Source organism: Branchiostoma lanceolatum, chromosome 2 (assembly GCF_035083965.1).
Source record: "Branchiostoma lanceolatum isolate klBraLanc5 chromosome 2, klBraLanc5.hap2, whole genome shotgun sequence".
In the NCBI taxonomy this organism is placed as follows: Eukaryota; Metazoa; Chordata; class Leptocardii; order Amphioxiformes; family Branchiostomatidae; genus Branchiostoma; species Branchiostoma lanceolatum.
In genome coordinates, this window is record NC_089723.1 from 5,029,802 (window position 1) to 5,054,561 (window position 24,760).

The 24,760-nt window shown below is 42.1% G+C and overlaps 1 protein-coding gene across 1 annotated transcript in view; it reads right to left on the reverse strand.

Annotated features, from left to right (window-relative positions):
- The window catches only part of LOC136426544 (microtubule-associated protein 1B-like), a 49,836-nt gene extending 29,194 nt beyond the window's left edge, over positions 1-20,642 (reverse strand). The window contains exons 1-2 of the mRNA XM_066415209.1: positions 20,533-20,642; positions 1,750-1,963 (exon numbers count right to left, since the gene is read on the reverse strand). Of these exons, the coding sequence (XP_066271306.1) occupies positions 1,750-1,843 (94 nt within the window). The 5' untranslated portion in view covers positions 1,844-1,963; positions 20,533-20,642. The remainder of the gene's footprint in view (positions 1-1,749; positions 1,964-20,532) is intronic.
- Between the last annotated feature and the right edge of the window lie 4,118 nt (positions 20,643-24,760).

The following is a 24,760-nucleotide window of genomic DNA, read 5'->3' on the forward strand; positions in this document are numbered from 1 at the left end:
AGACAGCTGACCTTTTTAAAATCTTCTAATATTCATTCCGAAACTTGAATGCGATTTTATTGCATATTTCTGCTGTAAAACTCCAATAATTTAGACTATTAAGTGCCAAGTCTGGGCCCAACATAACCATAACTCACTCTACAGTGACAGATATATGGCACTGTGCAGTGTTGGAGATTTTGGCAAGCTGACAAAACTGTTATCAGTGGATTGTATAAAGCACTACCTCACTTAGCTTGAATTGCATATTCAGAGCACCGCAGGAGAATGCCAAATGAGCAAATATCTCATTTATGTGCCACTTGATATGATAATCAAATCAAAAGCTTTTGTAATGAAAGGGAAGAAGCTTTCACAACTTTGTACTGTATATCATTAGATATGAAAAAAATGGGTCAAATACAATTTATTGTTACCTCTTAGCATTCTTTGCACGATTGAATATGTGCTACTGGGGCAACATTTTCAACGAAATGCCGTACAACAAATCTATGTCCCTAGACTTTTTCCTACATTTTTGTTCTTCCCTGTATTTCAAATAATTTTCCCCCGGGCCTTTAAGCCATCTATTATAATACAAAATGCAATATCATTCCTCCTTTTATATCAGATAATATTTATAATAATGTAACACACAAAAAATTCCAAAATCATATTTTTAAAATTCTTCTTCCACCCCTTTTCTATCCAAACCTAAGTGACCTACATATTATGTACCATAAGCCTACTATAATTTTGTGAAAGGCAATATTCTTCCTCCTTTTTATATCAGATAAGATTCATAATAATGCAACAGGGAAATTTTCCAAAATTATCTTTTAAAATTCTTCTTCCACCTCTTTTCTACCCAAGCGTAAGTGACCCACATATTATCATCATGTACCACATAACCACCGAACCTGACGAGGGTTCATGAGGACATGCCTCATTATCGTCGACCCCTGCAAACTGTGCAATTGACCCCCCAGTTGTAATGTCTCTTCCACCATTGTGCCGGCTTACTGGGCCGAAACAGGTGGCCGACATTAAGTAATGGTTTGTCCAATTGGGCAATAACCGCCAGAATCCTTCCATTTTGTCCCCCAGTCTTCAATTATTTACTGTTATACAGCCCTATAAACTTACAACGGAGCTTGCGACAAAATTGAATTGGTTCAGTTAACACATTTTCTCTCGGTGGGTACACGTATGGGTGAGATATGGGTAAGTGTCGGAGAAAAAATGAATATATATTCTAGAGGTGGCGGTATGGTACCGCAGGGACCTGTATTTCTGACGGGGATGTATTTTTCATGCAATCAATCGCTGGCCTCAAGGGGTATACGGGCCCATCTTTCCCATCTGATGATATCGGGAGGCCACAAGTCGCACAAGAACGGTTCGGGCATATTTCTACCGCTTAAGTCTAGCTTGATGCGTTGCAAAATTTATGGTACCGAAGATTCTAAAGTTATAGCTTATGACGAATTTTAGTAGTCTTTGAATAACGAGAAGATGTATTACTGGCTGCCGGCACAACGTTTACCGAACGCCCCCGGCATAGGAAAGAGGCAGAATCGTGGCACGAACCAAACGCATTTCGGCTCTGACTCATATGTCTTTATCACGTACAACGTTGTCAACGCCGCTTAATCATATAGTTCATGTTCTAGTGAACTCATCCTAAAGGAATTCTAAGCCGCATTAGAAATGATAATTAAGGAAGGCGTGCTGAAAGTTTCTTAAGGGAACATCGGGTTGAAGGCTTACCTCTTCCGACGGCCTCTGCGGCCGCCCTCAGCGCTTCGGGCGAGTCGACTTCCCCGACGATAGCCAGGAGGTAGCCCTTGGCGCTGTCCTCCATTGCGTCGGAGTCTGTGTGTGGAGGAGCGGCGTTAGATGGGGATGCGGCGTCAGCCATGGCACCACGGCTCTGACTGGGACGGGCCTTCTGACGTCACCGCGATGACGCAGCCGTCCGCACCTGCCATTGGTCAGGCGAGCGGAAGGTTAATTCGGGTTGCTCGGCAAATCATTGATTCTTTTTTGGCGGAGGGACACGCATCAATATCAATATTGCAAACAAGTAGACAAGATAACATCATGCAACACAGATCCTAATGAAACAGCATAAACTACATAATCTTTAACTGCAGTTGCTTCAGACTAATGGTTTGAAATCATAGACAGCGCAGTTCTACGATTTACAACATTGATAGTGATCGCTAGCCGCTACCAGACTAACTACGCTGGCTATAGGGATAATAATTTACCAGGGGCGAGTTTGGCCACCATAGGGTTTTATTTTCCGCGTGTTTCCAGGGGAAATGCTACCCTTACAGCGAGCCCATTCTCCTGACCAACTATTCACTCTATTTTTGCATAATTCTACTGTCGATAACCCCGTAGGAAGGCCTGGTGGAGTCTAGATGATCGCACACATGGTCAAAAGCGCAACACTTGCCGGTAATATTCCGATCGCCATTTTGTTCATTGCAACAGCCGGCGATACTCATCACTGGGGATTGGCTATAAGGCTTCGGTACAGTAAAATCATATTGGACGTAACCGGGGCAAGACTGTCTATTCTTAGAGTAAGCCCAGTGGATTTTGTAGGGCGGTTTTACCCATGAAAACTTGATGGAAATCGGAAGATAACAGAAAATGAATGGACGGGAAAATTACTTTTTCCCTTCACCAACGCCATATCTTCTATTTCACCAATCTTGCAATTATCAAATTACCACATGTCCGTTATCAATGTATTGCTTCTACCACGTAGGATGATGTCAGCGTTATGGGTCAATTGGGGGTTTTCCAAAAGAAAAAAAAAATAGGGGAAGGGGGTGGGGTGAGCATAGACGCCGTCATAGTTCCTGTCTGGCGAAACACCCAGCCGGTTTCCTTTTTTTTTACCATTGCCAAGAAGATTATGTTTTCGGATGCTGTGTCCGTCTGTCTGCCTTTGTGTCTGTCTGTCTTTGTGTCTGTCTTTGTGTTTGTCTTTGTATCTGCCCGTCTGCCTGTCTGTCTGTCTTGATATTTGAATTGTCTTGATATTTAGTATGTGAGTAAGTCTTGATGAGACCTAGAAATGGTTAGATTGTGGGCCTCCTAAACTAGCCGCTTGTTTCATTATCATTCCCGCCATGTTCACCGAGGTTTACAGAAGGTGGGTATTTTATTACCGCCTTGTGCGTAGCCAAACTTTTCAAGCAGAGCATAACTAATCCGACTGGTGTGGACGAGTGGGTGGTGTGTGAAAGCCCTTAATCCTGGGATAATACCTGGTAGGTATATTTAAAACCGAGCAAATTGTTAAATGTACGTGTTAAAAGGGCGGGTGGTAATGGCCAAACAGACAGGTGGGAGGGAAGAATAACATACATGACTGCAGTTTTTTAAGTCCTGAAGTCGAAGGCAGACTTGTTGAGAGACATCCTAAAACTGACCATTTATTTTCACCTTGGAAAAGAAAACATGTTGGCAATTCGGAAAATGCCATTAGCTTAAAAGCCCACTACACCTGCCCCCGATTTTTAATGGGTTAAGATTAGATTAAAAGATCTTTATTCATAAGTAGAAAAATCGTGACAAAAATAGATACACAAGAATGTCGAAGAAAGCAACGTTGTGATCTTGAAGCGTACTCATTTGTTTAGCTGTGAACATCAATTCTGAGGATTGTTTGTGAAATTTTTGTCCAATTTTTGTGTTTTAAATTACAGTCAAACTTTGCTTCGGAAAAATTTGTTCACATTTGTCCTTTCAGTGAGGTTCAACCAAACCTCCTCGGTCTTTCTAAATGTAAAATAATCAGTGTTTCTTCCACCATTTTGTATGTCAAGTGTACTGTCCCTGGGAGCATCAGTGCTCCAAAAGCAGCCAGCGGCAGGATTTCAAGCCAACGTGACGATAAACACGCCCAAGTTCAACGTTACATCCGTGTTTTTCTGTCCTCTTATTACACTTCCACATTCTGTACGTACGAACGTGGACAATGCTTAACAACAAGTACGTGGCCACATGACATGCGTGCACTTTGCGTAGTGTATAAATAAATGAATGAATTCACATTCAATTCGCCTTAGTACCGTCTCCTGGCTACAAATTCATGTTTACAGGAAATTAAAACATTTCAATAATTGATACCGGCGACCGGTGTCGCGTGCGCAAAATGATATCCGCCTGCCAAATTATTGTCTCGACACTGCATGGGGGTTCCCAGTATACATGAAAGAAGTGTGTCAAATTCGTGGGGCGTGGTAACTTTCAAGCAGATGTCTGGATGGATTTTGGCAGGAGGGGTCGCGCTGTAGAGACTAACCCTTACACTGGCACAAACCTAACCCTAACCCTAAGGCAGGCGCATAATCTGAACTTGGAATGAGGTATCTAAACCGAGAGTTTCACTGCAGTACCTTAGAAAGCCGCTAGGGGCCCATTATCGAACTTAAACTTAGTTTTTCTGACCCCTACTCACTATCAAATATTATAAGGATCTATTTACAGCTTCACATACATACATACATACACACAAAGAGAGAGAGGGAGAGAGAGAGATCTAGAGAGAGAGAGAGAGAAACATACGCAAACAGAAACGCGCGCAACACACACACAAACACGCTCACACGCACAGAAATGCGCACACACACACGGCTTTCGAAACATAACTCCCTTTTTGAAGGTAATTTTTTGGCGCGACACCGGCTGTCATGTCGCGCGTGCGTGCTGACTGACAGTGAGAGATCACACTGCAGTGTCCCCAGTTCCCGCCCTGACGTCATGTCTGGAGTTCCCGAACGTGACGAGAGTACACACTGCCGCATTAGGCGGGAAAACAGTCTGTCCGACTCCTCAATCGGGACCGGTTTAAATTGATAAAGCCGGTTGCGCAGGGACATTTCTGCCGTAATTTGCCGAGAGAGACTCCATAGACGTTTTTTATGGCCGGGTGTATCGTACGGCTCGATGAACTGAGACAGACAAATGAGAATGGTGCTCTTCCTACGTGAGCGAGGCAATATTCTCCCAGCATATGTAGAATGGCGTTGCTAGATATTCGTGCGTCTTTTTTCGGCGTTTTGCATGTCTCTCAAACAATGCACTTGTGTTCTTTGCTACATGAAATGCATGTACTTAGTCTAAAACTACATTATCTAAAATTGAATTGCATCCATCAAAAATTGAATTGCACCCATAAAGACATTAAAAATGCAGGAAAATTACGTAAAATACATGAAAGAATTAAGCCATACACCTGCTTGAAGATCGAGTGAGACAACCCTTCACAAATATATGGGGAAAATGCTTGATTTAATTGAAAAATTACTATATATTTCTATGCTGATGAAGTCTAGACATCCAGGTAATAAGATGCGCCAAAAACAGTTCAACTCAAGCAACTGAATAAAATTTTCTAAATTTTCGTTCGTTTTTGCTGATGTAACTGCTTTTGGGCGTCTATATTTCTATATCCTGTACCATAAACGGTGACGGGAAACCATGTTTTGACGTAGTTTCGCCTACCAGCACGTGTTACGTGACCGCCATGCCGGCAGCCGCGCTCAGAGGTCTGACTCTTAAGGTGCCCCTTTAGCTGAAAAAGAAAAGCTCATCCTTCAACTAGTGAACACTAACGCCCCTGTGAATGTTTCTTGTGAGAAAGGTTACATAAAGGCATTTGATGGGACGCTCTATGCATATTTTAGACATTACATGTTGGCGCGATGTTTGCCACGGTAGCACGGACGCCATCTTTGATCAGCGTTTGCCTCACCTCCCCCGCCCACGCTGGCAACTTCAGGACGCCTCACGCATGGTTTCATCGGGGGCACTGACACCCATAAAATCATTTCTACATTCCAACATCCACGGGGTGATATCCACGCAATATAAAAGCCATTAAGTCGCGCGGCAATGTGCTTTGAAGAGGCATCGTTCCCGCGTTTTTATACCATTCCTACGTCACTATAGACATTACAAGGTGATGCGAACATGCGAGGCACATACCGAATGCAAACTGTGTGCCTATAGCGCCGTGTAACAGTGACAAATCGGTCGGGAGATCGGTTCGCATTCTCAGCGTGTACTTGACGTGGCTGACATTTGAAAGTCTGTCTCCCCCGTCTCACTCTAATCAACATAATAAGCCATTCGTCTCCACACACTTTGTCGCGTTGTGGGCCCGCGGCGGCTGGATATATAATTTACCCCTTGAAAATTGGATTTCCCTAAAATATTGATATAGCGGCCGCGCAGGGGTTGACTCATCAATATTGAGGGGGTACCTCTCCGATGGAATTGCGCCTGAGTGACCTAGTAACCCCAAACCTAGGCCGCAATTTCGTCGCCCGAAGTGGTAAAACTCGATGACAATAACGGCATCGGTTAATCCCTGCTCTTTGTTGTCCTTTGATTGCCGATGTTCTTGTTGTTCGCCGTTATAGATTGCTTGGCTGCAAACTTAACGCACGTAGCATACAGAATGGGCGATTATCAAGCCAGATAATGCATTGGGCAAACACTTTTCCGTTTATGAATACTGCAAGCTGTTTTGGTAAATTTGAGTCTTAAGCTTTTCGGGGCCATCTTATAATTGGGTGGGGAGTTTGGACTTTTACTTAATGCCTAATCTTTTGTAAATAGTGATCATATGAAAATTCCGAACGCATAGGAGCTTTTCCGTTTATGAATACTGCAGGCTGTTTTGGTACATTTGAGTCTTAAGCTTTTCGGGGCCATCTTATAATTGAGTGGGCCGGGGAGTTTTGGACTTTTGCTTAATGCCTAATGTCTTGTTAAGAGTGATCATACAGAAATTCCAGACGCTTGGGGGCATGAATTCTTTGCCACTATCGTCGTTGCTGTTACTGTAAATGCAGAAATGTTCGCGGGGATTTAATTTCGCGGTAGGGAGGAAATGGAGTGTTCGCGGTTGTGTAAAAAGAGTTAGCGTTTGAAACAATAGTAGCGCTACAGTCACACAATGGAACGGCTTTTCACGGTTGTTCTAAATTTGAGGTATAGAGTTCACCGCGAAAGCCGCGGACATAAAATCACCGTGAACATTTCTGCATTTACAGTATTCACTCTGACACTTGTTCCTGTCCCTGGTGCTGAAAGCCGGTTATTCGGTCACTGCGGGCTAAATATGTCGCTAAAATGACATTGACCCCTTGCAGTCAATTGTCCTTGGTGTTGGCAACAAATGTCTGATATCGTTGTCCCTGTCCTTGGTTCTAAACGACATTCCCAACGACATGTCTGTCTCCTGCTGGTGATTAATGAAATTTACGGTAATCATGTTTCCTTGTCTCTTCTGCTAAATAACAGTCTCACTTCAATCGTTGTCCTTGGTGATAATTCAACAAAATTGTCCTTGCCCTTGACGTTAATTGAAATTTCCACTTAATTTGTGTTTGCTATGGTCTTGATTGATGGAGGTTAGTCTTAAGCGATTATCCCTGTCCTTGGTGCTGAAAAACAGTCACACTGACACCGACACCCACGCAGACATTGCTCTTCCTACGTGTAATGCGGATTGGCATTTACACTGACATCGTTGCACTTACGTGGAATGCGGATTGGCATTTAAACTGACAATACTATTCCAAATTAGAAGGCAGATTGGCATTCACACTGACATTACTGTCCCAACGTGGAATGTGATTTGATTTTCACACTGATATTATTTTCCCTACATCGAATGCGGATTGATGTTCACACTGACATTTCTGTTCCAAAGTAGAATGCGATTTGACGTTCACACTGAAATTATTGTACCAACGTGGAATGTCAATTGGCATTCCCACTGACATCGTTGTCCATATATGGAATGCAAATTGTTTTATTTTACCAATATTGTTGTCATATTTGAAATGCAGCATGGCAGTCACACTGACGGTGTTGCCTTATTCTAATACGTATTGACTTATATTCTCCACTCTCGGATTTTGTCTAGAATCAATCCTATTCTAGTTCCTGTTTCCCTGCAGAATAGAATGTATACCTCGCCCAGTAATGCACATTGACGGTCGCACTTATATTTTGTCCCCGTGTCTAATATATATTGGCAGTCACCCTGACACTGTTGCCCTCGTTCTTGACTCTAAATACTTTTCGTCCTGATCTCTCTACCTTTACCTTAAATGACATTTGCTCGGGGTTTCTTAAATTGTCCGCTGCCTGGCGTTGAAGGGCACTCTTGGCCATAAGATTACGGTGCACAGAAAGAGCGAAATGTAACGAAATGGAACCGTTCCATTTCGTTCCATTTTGTTCTATTTCGTACTTTCTGTACACCCTAAAATTATCTATGGACACGGTAGTCAACAACGTTTACAGTGATACATCTAACAGTTGTCTTACGCACAGGGAGCTTTCATGAAAATGATGTCCTTTTTCTCACATCAATGAATGATGGCTCCCTTGCTCTTATCTGCTTCATCCAGGGAAGCGTTAACGTGTTGCTTCCTGTCCCTTCTGCTGTGCAACATTTCAGATAATAGCATCACCATTCTCTCGACACTGGGTGCCATTTAGAGCCCTCCCAACGCCCGTTCTGTGCTAATAGGAGACATTTATGCTGATTTAACTGTTACCCACTGTTTCCGACGTTTTGATGAACTCGATTCTTCATTATGCAAGGCGCATGAGGGGAGTGCAAGCACCGACCTGTATGGCCATGGTGAGGAGACACAGCAATAACCCGTTGTTTTATCGTCTAAACAACGTATGGCAATATCTCGCATAGTGCTACATTATCAAAGTACTGCGTGTTAAACTTATTCAGATTTCAGATGTGGCGAGGTACCAGGAGTGATCTGAGATTTCCATATGCTTTTTGTTTTCCTGTGCCGTTTAGGTTAGTTTGGGGGCGGGGGGTGTCCCTGTGGTGTAGTGGTCTGCGCTTCTGTTACTAGCCACATCTGGTTCAAATTACTTGGACCAGAAGGTCCGGGTTCAAGCCCCGGTTAGGACACCTCTGGACAAGAGGCGCATTGAGTCATACCAAAGACTTTATAAAAATGGTACATACTTCTGAAACAGTATGGAAGTTAAACACACTCCACTGCCAGTGGACTAGCCCCCTGCTGCAGTGATTGCGCCACAGTGGTTGCACCACAGTGTGGCCCAGGGCTATGGAACGGAGATGTGCACCGCCCTATACACCTTATGTTGCGGGAGGATTTTTAACTTTTTAACTAATTTAGATTAGATTCCTTTCGTCTGGAAAATGTAAGAGAGACTCACCAAACTCCTGAAATAAACATTTCCACTGATGCTGTTCTCCCTGTCCTTGGTGCTGAAGAACAGTTGAACGGATACTGCCATCCTTTATACTGATTAACGTTTGCATTAAATTGCTGTCCCTGTGTTTGATTCGTATTGACTTCTACACGGACTTTGTTCTGTCCATGTCTAATACTGATTGACGCCGGCATTAACATTATTGTCTCCATGCGTAACGCAGGGCGACGCTTGAACTAATACTGACGTCTTCATCACTTTATCTAATGCGTCTATTCCTCTGTGTCGTTCCTGATGAGACAGTGTTATCGCCATCTAAATGTTGAACTAAGAAAACATGACCAAATTTCTGACGAAACAAGCAAAAAAAACTACCCTCAAGACTAGGGACCCTGTCATACTTGTGCGTATATTCAAATGCGCGTCAGTTGCGCATTAACATCTTTTTTTGTTTAAGTAAGGTTTGCGGGGAAAAAGTTGTTTTTCTACTTTGACCCATCGTTGTGCAGCCTAGTGATCGAACCAAAGAAATCACTTATTCGGCTGCAAACTTAACTTAAACCCAAAACATGTTAATACGCAACTCACGCGGACTTGTATATACGCACAAGTGTGACAGGGGCTTTACTCCCGCTTATCAACGAGTTAAGAACGGACCCTTAATTGTGATGGAGACAGCAATACACCCTGATGCTTTTTTAACGAGTTTTCTCAGTGCAAGGCCAAGAAAACACTGTTGAAAGTGAACAGTGACCACTAAAGGGGCATGAAGAAAAATGGTCACAATGGCCACTATAGAGAGAATTCTTCATGCGTTGGTGAATGGAAAACAGGAAAAGCAATCAAAGTTGACGACCGATAAGTAAATAGAGCGTATGTGCTTGAATTCTATTCTATTATATTATATCAGCTACCATATCTTCACATAGCATTGAACTAAAGCTAAAATAGATCTAACCAACAACAACAGACACATACCACGGCCATCTACAACTTATTATCGTTTTATGGACCGCAAATGAACTTATTTAACCATTAAAGCACTTTGGCACTTTGGCACGGTAACGTTAACATTCGTTTGAATTCCCACATTGATAGAGATAAGAAAAGTACTGATGGACAAAGTGAACTGATTTGAGAAAGCGATACTTTGTACTAGTGATGCGTACCGGTACTGTGTACCGGAACTGTATCGTAAAAATGGTACAGGTCCAAAATACCGGATCATAAAGTACCGGTACTGTTCAGAATAACACCTTTAATTTATCAAATTGTTCAGGTATAGGTACAGGTACAGGTCCGGACCTGTACCTAAACCTCTGTACCGGTACCTGACCTGTACCTGCATTTGATGTTACGTTTAGGTACGCAGCACTACTCTGTGCTAATACTGTTTTAGCATAGCAAAGTTATCTTTGCTTTATGCCCTTGAGCTCTTGGTGTTTTAAAATAGAGTTGTCCAGCTGATTGAATTCAAATATAGTTCAGACTCCATAGAGAGCGTATATCACATACAGCCCGACCAACGCCACTCTCCCCTTCCAGAAATATTGAGTTAGCTTCCAGTTATTGCTTCGAATGTTGCGAATGATGTAGAGTCAGATACTTTCTCGCCATGGTTGTGAATTATTGCTGCCGAATCCTCCATTCTTTTGCGTCTATCGAGCCGCACATGATTCTAAATCCTCATAATGCAGATTCGGTGGACCAGATGTGGAAGTAAGCCTTTAGATTTACGGGTAAATTAAGGACCATGGATGTAATTTGTGAGGATGGTGGTTATTCTACCGGCTGGGTAAAGAAAGGGGCCACTCCGCTCGCTACGTCGTGAAAACTTCTTTCATTCATTGGCCATAAATTCTCAAATTATGATTTTATATGTATACATGTATCTCAAGATTTTATCTAAACAATTTCTATTACATTTGTGTTTGTCCTCTTTATATATCCTCACGAGAGGGAAGGGCTAGATGCAGGGACAACAGAAATATAAACTATCAGTAAGAGAACATCATCACACAAGCGTTAACATATATAATATTTCCCTGTCCTTGGTGTTGAAGAACATTCACACTCCAAGAGGCCACTTTACTGCTACTTTGTGCAAACCGCTTTCATTCGTCGACCACACATTTTCAAATCATGTTTCATTATATATCAAGATTTTATCATCGAAAGTAAAGATTTTTATTACTTAAGTGTTTGTCCTCTTTATATATTCTCATGAGATGGAAGGGCTATATATAGCTAGATGTAGGGACAATAGTAATATCAATTACTAGTAAGAGAACAGCATCAAACAAACGTTTACATGCATAGTATTTCCCCGCCCTTGGTGCTGAATAACATTCACACTACAAGGGGCCACTTTTACTTTGTGAAAACCCCTTTCATTCGTTGATCATGAATTTTCAAGTTATGTTCTCATATATCTCAAACTTTACTAATGGAAGCAAACATTTTTTTAAATATTATTTTTGTGCTATTTTATTACATGTGAGGTTGTGCTAGATTCAAGGGTTGTTGTGATATCAACCATTAGTAAGAGAACATCACTACACTACTTATGTAACAATAGTTTTCCCTGTCCGTGGTACTGCTGAGGAACATTCACACACACATACTGTCATCCATACTCGTACATATGATTGAAATAATCATTGAATTATTCTTAGAAAGGGGTTACTTTGCCTGCTTTTTTGTGAAAACCCCTTTTATTTCGTGGTCATGAAGTTTCATGAAGTTATGTTTTCATGTAACTCAAGAGTTTATCATTAAAACTAAACACTTTATTATTACTATAGAGTTTGTCCTCTTTATTCTAATTAGAGGAATGGCTAGATGTACGGACGACTGCAATTGATATCACTTATTTCGCACATATTTGTCTTTATGTGATAAGTTGTTTTTGTCTCTGTCAATGTGGTTGGATTTATATAAGTTTCATAACTTGGGTACCCTCACTACTACGCCTAAAGGTATTTTTGTTTGAATCTTCTAGCAATAAAAGTTGGGGCATGGTGACATACGTGCCTTCACAGAAGGAATCTCTCTAGAATTTACAATTTATGCTACGCCAAATAGTAACTCTTTTACTGTCAATCGACAATTTTGCAAAATGCTCACAGTGGACTATAACGTTGTGTAATGTCTAGATAAAATTGGCGGAGGCCGTTTTTATCATATCGCAGACTTACCGAATGGGGTCCGTGCGAGGTTTTATGTACAGCGTGAGAAAGGAGAGGGTTTAGCTGTTCTTGGCGCTGTTTCAAGTATCGATTTTAAGCGAGATATATACGTGCGTGCAAGTGCTGCACGAATGACCTCCTTGCAAACTTATGAGATTTATGGGGGAACTTCGCAGTTGCAGTCTACGGATTCAGCCGACGGGGAATTCACCGGGTGGCAATAACTTTCAACGCGGCTTGAACATCAGCCAAAGCTGTGTGATAACCGGCAGCTCTACCGGCAGGCACTGAACGATATCAAGTCGTTAAGTGTCATTTCTCAAGCTAAATTTCTTGGAAAATGTCCAGACTTTGCATGATGTACAAAATGATTACTAAACTGTCAGACTGTATCTAATACCAGCTCAGAAAATGAAAATTAATAGCCATACCTTTAAGTACCAGAGTCAACAACCTAACATTGATGTGTTGAAATATTCGTATTTTCCTAAAACTATGATAGAATGGAATTTGTTTTCACCAAATACAGTTGAGGCAGCTTTGCTGGATGGCTATAAAGAACGCTTGCACCTGAATATGCACAAATTAGGTGTAATAGATCGTAAGCAGGTAGTTAACTATATCAAATAGTTAATTTCATTTCTCAAGGTACTACCGAGACGATGTGAAATGGCAGAAAACCATTACAGTAAGCGCGTGAAAAAAAAAAGATATTTGTGACCGAAATATTCACGGTATGCAAGTTGGTATGTGAAGGAGACAAGAAATGTACTGAAATACAGTCAAAACTAGGGAGCCCAAACCTACACCACTTCTTCCTTACATCACAAGCTATCTGCCACCAAAAAAAGACCATAGCACGTCCAGGTCAAAAGATACCAAAAACGAAAGTTCTACTGCAGTACCAAGGTCACATACCAGGGAGATCAAATTCAACCTTGACCTTTGTCTCCCCAACACCTGCCCACATACCAAATGTCATGGTAGTCCATCCAGAGGTTCTTGAATTATGCTGACTACAACAGGCCGGAAACACAAACAGACAGACAGACAGACAGACAGACAGACAGACACACACACACACACACACACACACACACCAAAAACAATAACAATATCTCAATGTTTCATGGAGATAACTTCGCAAGTCACCACTTTTCCGTAAGGAATACCTGACTATTGAGGTCACTTTTTGCTGGTTCCTTTGATTATTTTTTCCATTGATCCAAGCACCAAGGATTCAGTCTCCCGCGACCACCTGTCTACCATAATCATTTTTGTTATGATATAGTGTAATAACCAGCATATACGCCAGCAGGTAGTAAACTATATCAAGTAGTTAAGTGTCATTTCTCAAGGTATTGCCTAGACGACGTGGATGTAAAATTGCAGATAACTGGCACAGTAGGCGTGTGAAGAAAACACGTTTTATAACATTTATAGTGCCAGAGACTAATGCAAGCTTGTCTCACTCATTGTCTGGGATGGGCGATAGCGACGTCATAAGTTATCCGGAAAGGTAGTATAAAAACAGAAGATACACAAGGCTGCAAGTTCTGCTGTTATACTAAGAAAAGCCACCAGGGGGCCCAAAAGCGAACTTGACCTTCATTTTGCCATGATAAGCAAACTAGGCCTTTTTTTTACTATCGTAGCAAATATTATTACAATCCAACCATTGCGTCTTGAGTTGTGCGTATCACAAACACAGGAACACACACTGACAGAGAGACCTGAACACATGACAGTCTTGGCAAAGGTAATGCTAGTAAGTCAAAGTGTCGCGACTCTGTCTGCATGTATACTGAGCAGGAAGACATTTTTTCTCTTTTATAAAAGAATTTAAAAAGGAGTCACAATATACAGCATTATCTGACTAAGAGACATTACAACTTGAAACTTGCAACATTTTATTATAGACGTACACTTTTTTTGCATTAAACCTCAATGCACTTAGTTTTGAATTTTGTCACTTTAAGAACCTAAAGAAAAGCCTTGTTTATGTTCCCATATTAAGGAAACCCCTGTTAAAGAAAACCCCGGACTAGGCCCATGCTAATGACATAGAATTTTGTCAGGCATTTCCCTTATAAACGAGGCCATTTCCTGTAATAAATATCTATTGATCTCTCAAATACAATCAGCCGATTTCCCGTCATTTCGTGAATTACAGCCTAGCCCCCATCGTGCGCTGCAGGTACTATTATGTGGTGCTATTTCCGTAACAGGATTTTCTGCACTACCCATTGGCGATCTGCATAATTCAAGAGGCAGAAAGAAAACCGTCTGTTTCGCTTCATGGTATAAGGCCGAGGAATATTAATACTATGTTTCCGATTACTGTTCTTAAAAAATCTGGGTCGGTAGGAAAGGCTTATCTTGTTCTTTTTTCGGCCGAAGTGAGCCAACAAATAAAGTTTAACAATGTAAAACTGAAATGCATGATGACACTAATGTTTTCAACATGCGCTCAAATGCGTTCGTGAGAACTTTTATTTTGGAAAACGATTCTACATCGTTTTCTGCACAGAGATGTTAGATCGAATTTTTAATGTCCTTTGCCAGTGGTTGACCAAAAATGCTAAGGTCGGCAGGTTTTTGATAGGGTCGGTGTGGTAAGGGCCTTGTCATATTCGTTGTACGATCACAAACTGAGAGAATTCTTGGATATATAGCCGCAAATGTGTCGACGACTTCTTACCGAAAAGGCAAAACATTTGACAAATATTCATATTCTGGTTGGTGGTCCGGTATGTCACAGCCTGCTTGCAAATCTACGACACCAAAATTGTGCGACGACGTACAACGAATGTAACCAGAAAAGCAACATTTATTTCCAAAGGCCTAAGTACAAACAAGAAATCAAAAATGTTATGCCCCTTGCCCTCCCTCCCCAAAAAAGGCTAGGAGTGGCAGTTTATTGCTAGCGTAGGTCAGGTAACCTGAAACACAACATTTTATTTCCAAGGCCTGAAAACGAACAATTGTGCCGCTGCTAATCGACTCGATCGATCATCCTATTAGGTGGACCCCGCGCACGTTTCCCGGCCCAATATCCCCCCGGGGGACATGAATTAAACAGCGCCCCGGACAGACTGACGCCATCGCCCGCCGGCTGACAGCGAACGGGCCCCTCAAGAGAGCTGTTTTACTGCTGACGACCCCTTTTCCGGCTGCGACCACGTTGCAACCTCGCTGCAACCACAAGCAAGCTGCTACGGGCCCAAACCTACACCACTTCTTTCTTACATCACACGCTATCTGCCACCAAAACAACAAGACCATATAGCACGTCCAGGTCAAAAGATACCAAAGAAGCGGAAGTTCTGCTACAGTACCAAGGTCACATACCAGGGGGCCCAAAATCGACCTTTGTCTCTCCGACACCTACCGACATACCAAATATCATCGTAATCCATCCAGAGGTTCTTGACTCATGCTGACTACAACAGTCCAGAAACATAGTTTCACAATCATGTCCGTTCCTTACAACCCTTACACTAGAGGCTACGACGGCGTTGCGACCTCGCTGCAACCACAAATCAAGTTTCACAACCATGTCTGTTCCTTACAACCCCTTTACACTAGAGGCTACGACCTCGCTGAGGCCTCGCTGCAACCAAAAAAAAACAGTTTCACAATCATGTCTGTTTCTTACAACCCCTTTACACTAGAGGCTACGGCCGCTCTTAGACCTCGCTGCAGCCAGAAATCAAGTTTCACAATCATGTCTGTTCCTTACAACCCCTTTTCACTACAGGCTACGACCGTGCTGCCACCTTGCTGCAACCACAAATCAAGTTTCACAATCATGTCTGTTCCTTACAACCCCTTTACACTAGAGGCTACGACCGCTCTAAGACCTCGCTGCAGCCAGAAATCAAGTTTCACAATCATGTCTGTTCCTTACAACCCCTTTTCACTACAGGCTACGACCGTGCTGCCACCTTGCTGCAACCACACATCAAGTTTCACAATCATGTCTGTCCCTTACAATTCATTTCCACTAGACTCAGGCTGCGACCAAAGATTTCATGGATGAATAACGATTTTTCACAAACTTTGTATGTGTTTTGTTGGCTTTTAAATCATACTTTAACATCTGGCCTCGTGTTCTAATAATGAAATCAAGGGTTACACGGATCCCATTTTAGGTTACTGTACGGTCGCTCAAGCCCCCCCTCTCACTGGACCCGCGGCACGCTGGCGGCATCGCTGCGGCCGATCGAATTGACAAAGCACTCAACGAATTTCATCGACAAAAAACGAATCTTATTAAGCTTTGTGTGTTTTGTTGTCTTTTTGGTCATACAGTGTACTTGTACGTTTTGAATTATATTCCCATTATAAAGTCTAGGGTAACATAAATCCAGTTTAGGACGCTGCGACGCCGCCAGCGTGCCGCGGGTCCAGTGAGAGGGGGGATTCAGCGATCGCCGTCTAGTGGAACCTTGAGGCCCCCTCTCATTGGGCTGCGGTACTGTGGCGGTAGCGTGCGGTAGCGTGGAAATGGCTACCGCCGCAGTGCCGTGCACAGACCTCGGCGTACCGTCCTAGTGACGTCTCAGTGCCGTACCAGTGCCGGTCCACACCGCCGGCGTGCCGGTTGAAATGGCGATTTTTTTCAAATTTTGAAAAAAAACGCAAGTGGCAAAGTGCCGCGCGCTCGCCGGGAGCTTACCGGGAGCTCACCGCGCGCGCTATTGTGTAAAAAGTGATATGTCAGTTTCAAGGTTATACGTATATTCTATAACATGTTACCTTTGTTGTACCAAGTGTCATAAGTGAAAATCTTTTTATCATTTGAAATCAGTTTTTGATGCATTTTTTATTGATCTTGCATTGTTTTTTGATCCATTAACAGCTAGCACTGCGATTTCTGATTAATTGAAATCACTACCATCAAAATACAATCGGTTCATTTCCCTAGCTATTGATCTGTTTAAGAGTTTGGTTAAACCTGTCTTACTGCATTGTAGTGAGGTTGATGATTGCAGCTGTAGAACTTCTGATATTTTCATTGGGATATTGTTTTATCACACTTAAAATTAGATCATTGTACATTTATTCCAGTACGGAAGTTGGTAGACTAGTCGCTCAGGAAAGGAATCAGACCACTCGTCTACATGCACTCGCCCCGCTCTTGTGCCATTCAAGAAATACAGTACAGTGATAAACTGAACTTGATATACCAGTCAGACACTGTATCGCAAATTCTACTCAATGTTTCGCCGTAAGGGGTGAATTGGCGGAATTCCTATTGATCGTTGATAGTCAAACACAGTTGATTAGATACTCTCGCCAAGATTAAATAATTTACCTACTAACAGGTTTATTTAAAAAACATACGACACTTCATCATTCGGGGTAGAAAATGACTGTCAATACCAACCGTTTTGGATATACATTTAAAGAAAGTGTGAAACTCACGTTTCTCCCTGGCTGGAGGGAACCACTTAGAAATATCAGTAAACTCCACACATTTTATAAGATCAAAAATCATTTTACCAGGGAAGACTTTATCACATCAATTCATAATGAACCGTTTCTAAGAAGTAACTACACTGAGAATCAGCGCACGTTGTCTAGAAGTTGAAAAAGATCGACACCACAACACACCAGGCACTCACAGATTGTGTCCCACATGTAACGAAAATATTGAAGATAAATTGCAATTTGTGATGGCCATGGCCTGTCCCACTTATGGCAAAGAGAGAGATGCGCTGCAAAGTATTACTACTAAGACTAACTTCACCAAATCTGGTACACATAACGATGTATTGTTGTCATACCACCTACATAGGTCAATTTCATTATACTTCATCCTAAAAGCGAGGGAAAAAATAATCCCTACATGGCTTTATTGTAATTCATGCACTGTTATCGATTATGTTTTGTACTTATAATTGTAGGATAGGTTAGCCTTGCAGTATTGTTGATTTAGTGCCATATATTGTACCATATACGATGGTCGAACAATAAAGTTCATTCAATAACTTGCTCATCTAGGCTTCAAACGCAAATGCGCCGCACGTCAGTGAGAGTGCAAATGAGAATTGGTGAAAGAAACGCGACGGTGCCGTAAAAATTTGCCGTGGCAGTGCCGCCGCAGTGCCGGAGCCCAATGAGAGGGGGCCTTTGGCTTGACCGCGACATTTCCAACCGGCGTCAGACCAAAATGCGGATTTAAACGCAGTCTTGAAGAGATTTTATGGGATTTTTTTAATGCATACTCGTCAGCATTGAAGGTTAAAAGAGCTTTAAAACGTGATGTTTCAGTGAATTCTGAAAACTCTTTGACCCGACGTCGGGACAGCTTCTACTTTATGGCTTTATCCACGCATGCGTGAAGTGAAATATGATATCCGAATTTGACCTTCGACGCTCAGATTCAAGTATACGTGCGTGCCCTTGCCGCTGCGAGACGTATTTATCGACCTACGTGTAAAATTTACTGATTCAGTTCGATATTCAGAATCGGATGTCGCTCCTATAATTCACAACCGTACAGAATGTGAAAGGATATTATTGAACAAAGCATATAATTTCCCGATGTAGTTTGAGATTTCAAAACGGATGTTTGACCCTGTATTTTACTCATCATGCGTGAGGAAAATTTCAATACATACTGTAAATGCAGGAATAGTCGTGGGGATTTAATTTCGATATAGGAAGAAAATGGAGTGTTCGCGGCGGTTTTTTGAGTTCGCGTTTGAAACAATAGTAGCGCACCAGTCACGCAATGGAACGGCTTTTCGTGGTGGTTTTAAGTTTGCGATAAACAGTTCACCGCGAAAACCGCGAACATAAAACCACCGCGAACATTTCTGCATTTACAGTATTTCCTTTCCATGGAATACATGAAACTATTGCAAGAATCATGCCTATGTAATTTTACAACAATAGCTACAATTTTCATAAATTGCAATCATTCTAAACGTACATCCGGTCGAATAGAGGATTCGATATAATGATGATTAATGACGGAAGCTAGATTCCAGGCTATGGATAAATTGCAGCTTCATCCCTTTCATTTCTCTTTCTATATTGCATGGTGAGAAATGGAGCATTTCGGTCACGTCCTGTTACATGTAACGCCCCTTTACCACTAGAAGCTGCGACCACGTTGCGACAACGCTGCGACTACGCTGCATCTACGCTGCGACTACACTGTGACTGCACTGCGACTACGCTGCGACCACAGAGCGACCAAAGATTTGATAGATCGTTCAACAAATTTCATAGATAAAGATCGATTTGAAAATGTTTTGTGTATTTTGTTATCTTTTAGATCAAGGATACGGAATCATAGAAATAAACCTTCAACGATAGATATCTGCACATATTGACGTTGCAACAGACATAGATATAGATACGTGCTCTTTTAAATTATGTGCATACTAGGTTTCCGGTCCAGTAAGAAGTTTAGACAGACATGGAGTCTAAAAAATAGATACTAAAAGGAAAGAACTCATTGCAAATTCGGATCGTTGCGCATATAGAGTATACACTTTTATCTTGCTCACAGCCCCACCGTACGAGCAATCTGATCTTGATATACAGTAGCGCACTGTTCATAGCGCCCGTAAAATACTACCAGGCATAGTCCTGCCGTCAGGTAGTCTATCAAAGCATTGATTTTTAGCTATAAGAGAAGCTCGCAATCTCCGACATGTTTTCAAGTACAATAGGTGTGAAAGATGCAACGTTATCTCTGTGCCTTGTGTGCCGAGAGACACATAAATGTACCTGACTTCGTGATCCATCGCCATTGCATGGCACAACGATAAGCGGACGGATTGCGCAAACCGCTTTTACACACTGATCTATTAAATCTCAGAAAAATCTACCTTCCTCTACCTGTTTTTGGAGTACAGTTTGCAAGACACAAGTGTGTTCAACTTGATATCTCCACTCAAAAAGACGCGCCCGAGGTTGTGGTTTCGCACCATTACAAAGTGGTGAGGAGCAAGTGCAAGAGGACGAATGGCGCAGACTGTTTGTGCTCACTAAAAAGCTTAGTGGGCACCAAAAGAACACATTTGTGATATCTGCTTTGGATGGCAGTAGCCCAAATAAAGGATAGAAGTTATCTTCTTGTAGAAAGACGTACCTGTAGCTGTGGTTCCTCACCACTGCGAGGTACAGACGAGTGACTGTGAGCTGACCCACCGTCTGTGCGACGCTGACGCCACAAACTGCGCAGCGCGCCGTGCGGCTACAGACCGGTTAGCTCAGTCCCCAGTGGGCTGCTGCTCCGAGCTAGCTTAGGGACGTTTCAAACATTCACTTTGTGCTTGGTCGTAAATGTTGAGGTTTTGGATTTTTCTTTCAGTCCAATCATAGGTTGTAGTTAGTCTGGTAGTCCGGTAGTTGTAGTAAGTCTCTACCAGACTAACTACGCCAGTTATAGGGAGAATATTTGCCAGGGAAGTTTGGCCACCAAAGGGTTTCATTTGAAAGCGCGGGCGAAATTGACCCTCATTGAAGATTGACTCTACTGGCCAATTATTCCTTTTTTTGCCAAGTTCTACGATCCATACGCCCGTAGGAAGGCCTGGTGGACGCTAGGTTGTCGTGGCAAGCAATGAGTTTGTCATTACATGGGCAATTTTTGTGTGTTTGTTATGTATGTATATGACACTCAATTTCAAATTCAGAAAGACTACGAAAAATTTAGGAAATTATTTTCTTGTAAATTTGGAGATTTACGGATTTTTCTCTCGGTCGAATTTTTGGTTTCTGCAGCAGAATCTTTGGTTTGTATTATGTGGACAAACTTTTGTTTCTGTTTGTCATATATGGATCTCAATTTCAAATTCAAAATGACACTGTTTCATTTTCACTTTCTTTCACTCTTCAGAAAGACGCAGAAAGTTGGGGATACCTAACGACCATTGATAAAGTATAATGGTATCGCAACATGGCCTTTTATTTACCACTGACAATAACCGTGCATTCAGAACCAAGGTCAGTTAGATTTCCCAGATTCGCAGTGCCTTCCCGATCTAGACTGGCCGGTGTCCTTTCTTACTCGGTGCTCCCCTTTTCACCACGGAATGAATGCACTATCCCCGACCGACCTACAACACGAGAAATTGCCGAACCGAAATCGAATCCATCGATTTTTGCAGGCCCGTACTGCTGACACATGAGAGCGGTGATCAGGTATGTGCGGGGCACGCACCTTTTCACGGAGGTGAGCGAGGGGGATTTGATACGGGCTATCTTTGGTCAACTTCGGCGCCGCTAGATCGTGGGGCGAATGGGAATTTCATTCGGTTCAAAAGGGTGATCGCTCCGAGTCAGCGACTTCGTGTCAACGGTTGAACCCCGTCCTGACGGATGGTCCTGGTGAAGTTCAGGAGTCAGGAAGTACCGAAAGGGGGATCCGGGAAGGAAGGCGTGGGGATTACAGGATATACGAAATCGAACTAGCCAAACTACTCGAGCAATTAGACATTGATCAAGCTATATATGTCTTAAACTGTCCCAAAAATTCGATTTGTACCATTTCTGAGCAGCTTTTGAGTTTTTGTGCGCATCTGTTTGTGGTGGGTTCGTTTCTTATTTTCTTTGTTTCTTTGGAAATAGCTCTTATCTTAAACGTTCAATTGTTCCAAATGATCACTCGCCATGTTGGATTCTTGAGAACAAGATGGCGGCCAATACGTGTTTGCGCTCACGTGACTATGACGTAGTACAGTCCGCCATGTCGGATGATTAAACCTAGATGCATATGTTTCTATGCAGATTTGAATTAGCATATATATTATATAACTACACCCGTGTGATCTTGATATTAGGTACCTGCAAATATATGGGACTGACTCTTACAGGTTCAACCAAACAGCATGGCGACTATGACGTCACGTGTATAGACACCCTATATACATTATCATAGGACACATTTTAAAGATTTTGTAGGCTACATCCGCACACGAAGTAAAGCTCGTACCAACAATCTTTCCATCACGGTTCTTTGATCCTCAAGTTCAAAAGACCCGAAGCCTATGCCACGTGACCTTAACGGATTCGTCACGTGACACAGGATTCGGGTAGCTTCTTAGGGTTTTTCTACTTGAGAAGGACCAGAGGACTGATCAAAAGCTTGTTGGTTAGTGCTTTATTTCGTGTACGGATATAGCGTACAAAATCTTTCAAATGTCAACTACCGTCACAGATGAACTTGTCGTTGGAATAGGACACATTTGTATGCATGGACACGTGTCCAGTGTGCAGATTCGGGCCGTAAAGCCTAGACCATATTCCACTCGACGGCGATCGCGCTGCGCTCTCGCTGCGTCCTAAATCGGATTGGTCTAATCCTTGATTTCATAAATGGAATATCGTGTAAAAACTAAACTGGTGTTACTGAAAAGACAACAAAACACGCTCTGTCAATGTCAATTTGCTCAGTCGCAGCGCGGTTGCACCGATGGCGCCGCCCTACCGGAATATCTCACTGGACCCGCGACACATTGGCGACCGAGCGATTTGACAGCGTGCTCATCGAATTTCATCGATAAAAAACGAATAATTTTACTCTTTGTGTGTTTTGTTGCGTTTTTAGTAATACTTGTACGTTTTGCACGATATTCCCATTATAAAGCCAAGGGTAACACAAATCCAGTTTAGGACGCAGCGACGCCGCCAACGTGCCGTGGATCCAGTGATAGGGGGGCTTAAGGCTGTGCTCGACAGTCGCAGGGCGAACCTCTCCGATAATCACGCGCAGAATCACAGAGAACGACCCGCTGGCGACAAACCCACTAACAGGGATTGCCGGGGAAATTCACTTGAGTCCCAAAATCGATGAATGCGCACTTTGGTGCACACTGTCTGATGGCTGGATTTGAATGCCTAGATCGTCAACTTTATTCCCATCTACCTTGTACGTTTTGTGTCCGTTTTGTTCTCATAACTTGTAATGAAAACTCACGCAAATGACAAATTGCCAGGATCTCGTATCATAAAACATCACAGTTTACTAAAATCCATCGATTTTGTTCTGATTTTATTCAAATTGCGCATTAAATGACATAAATACCAATACAACGAAATCGAAATTGATATGAACATAGCACTGATGAAGCATTTGATAAAGATACATCGTTATTAATAAAATGTATCATGATGAAGGGTAAGACCTTTAACAAAATCAATGGTGATGTCTTTTTGTCTACAGGGTTTAAAGTTATCAATTGATGATGAAAGATTTTACATTTATACCTTGAGTCGTATGTCCTAAAAACATATAACAAAACATGTATACAGAAAGGTATAAACAAGAATACACGAGTTAAACATACATAGTAGACAAGAGTGTTATACTAAACTAACCGAGTACAGTCAGTCAAATTCTTCTCGCTTCTTTGTACATGTGTCCAACAATGTGGGAAGGGATTAGTTTCCTTATACAGCGTATGTCTAAACGCATTAGAAATATAGATTTTAAACTAGATAAATGTTCTTAATGTAAGTTTAATCAGTAACTGCTCTCGAGGGCGCCATTACCCAAGTTAGTGAGCTGTCTTGATTTTTAGCTGAGATATAGACTTTAAATCATAATATCGATTGCCGATACGATGATAGGCTGTTATCTCTTTTGCATGGATCTTCTTTTCACTTCATGTCATAGCTCAAACACAAGACCCCTCGGTTGGGGCTGCCCGCGTCTTTCGGAAGGGTCCCGTGTTTGAGGAGGTACCTCGAGTACCTTAAAGGGGAAGGGCTAGCAACCCCTCCCTGATACCCTGCTACTGAAACAGCAAGGAAATTTGCTGCCCTATGTGCCACTGGGCACTACAACTACAAGAGCCTGAACGAACGAATAAATTGAAAGACACGACGTATGTTTTAAAATCAGGTGAACACGTGATTTTGCTGGGTAAAGCTTAAGGTTCTCGAGGGTATCTTTGATGACATCGGCAAATCGAATTGATCTTTGTCAAAACATGCTGCCCTATGTGCCACTAGGCATTATAAGTACAAGAGTCTGAACGAACGAACAAATTGAAAGACACGACGTATGCTTTAAAATCAAGTGAATACTTTTAAGTATGTACATTACAAAAATGTGATTTTGATGGGTAAAGATCTGAAGGGTACCTTTGATGACATCGGCAATTCGTATTGATCAAAACCAGAATGCAAACCCTAAATCATTCGATCGATCCCTGATACGATAATAGGTTGTTATCTCCATTACATATATCATGTTTTATCGCGATTCATGGCACGTCATGGCCTGAATATTTCGGATTTTATTGATTTGATCTTATTGATCTTATTGAAATTCTACATAAATCACCGAACTATCTATTGATATTATACGTAAA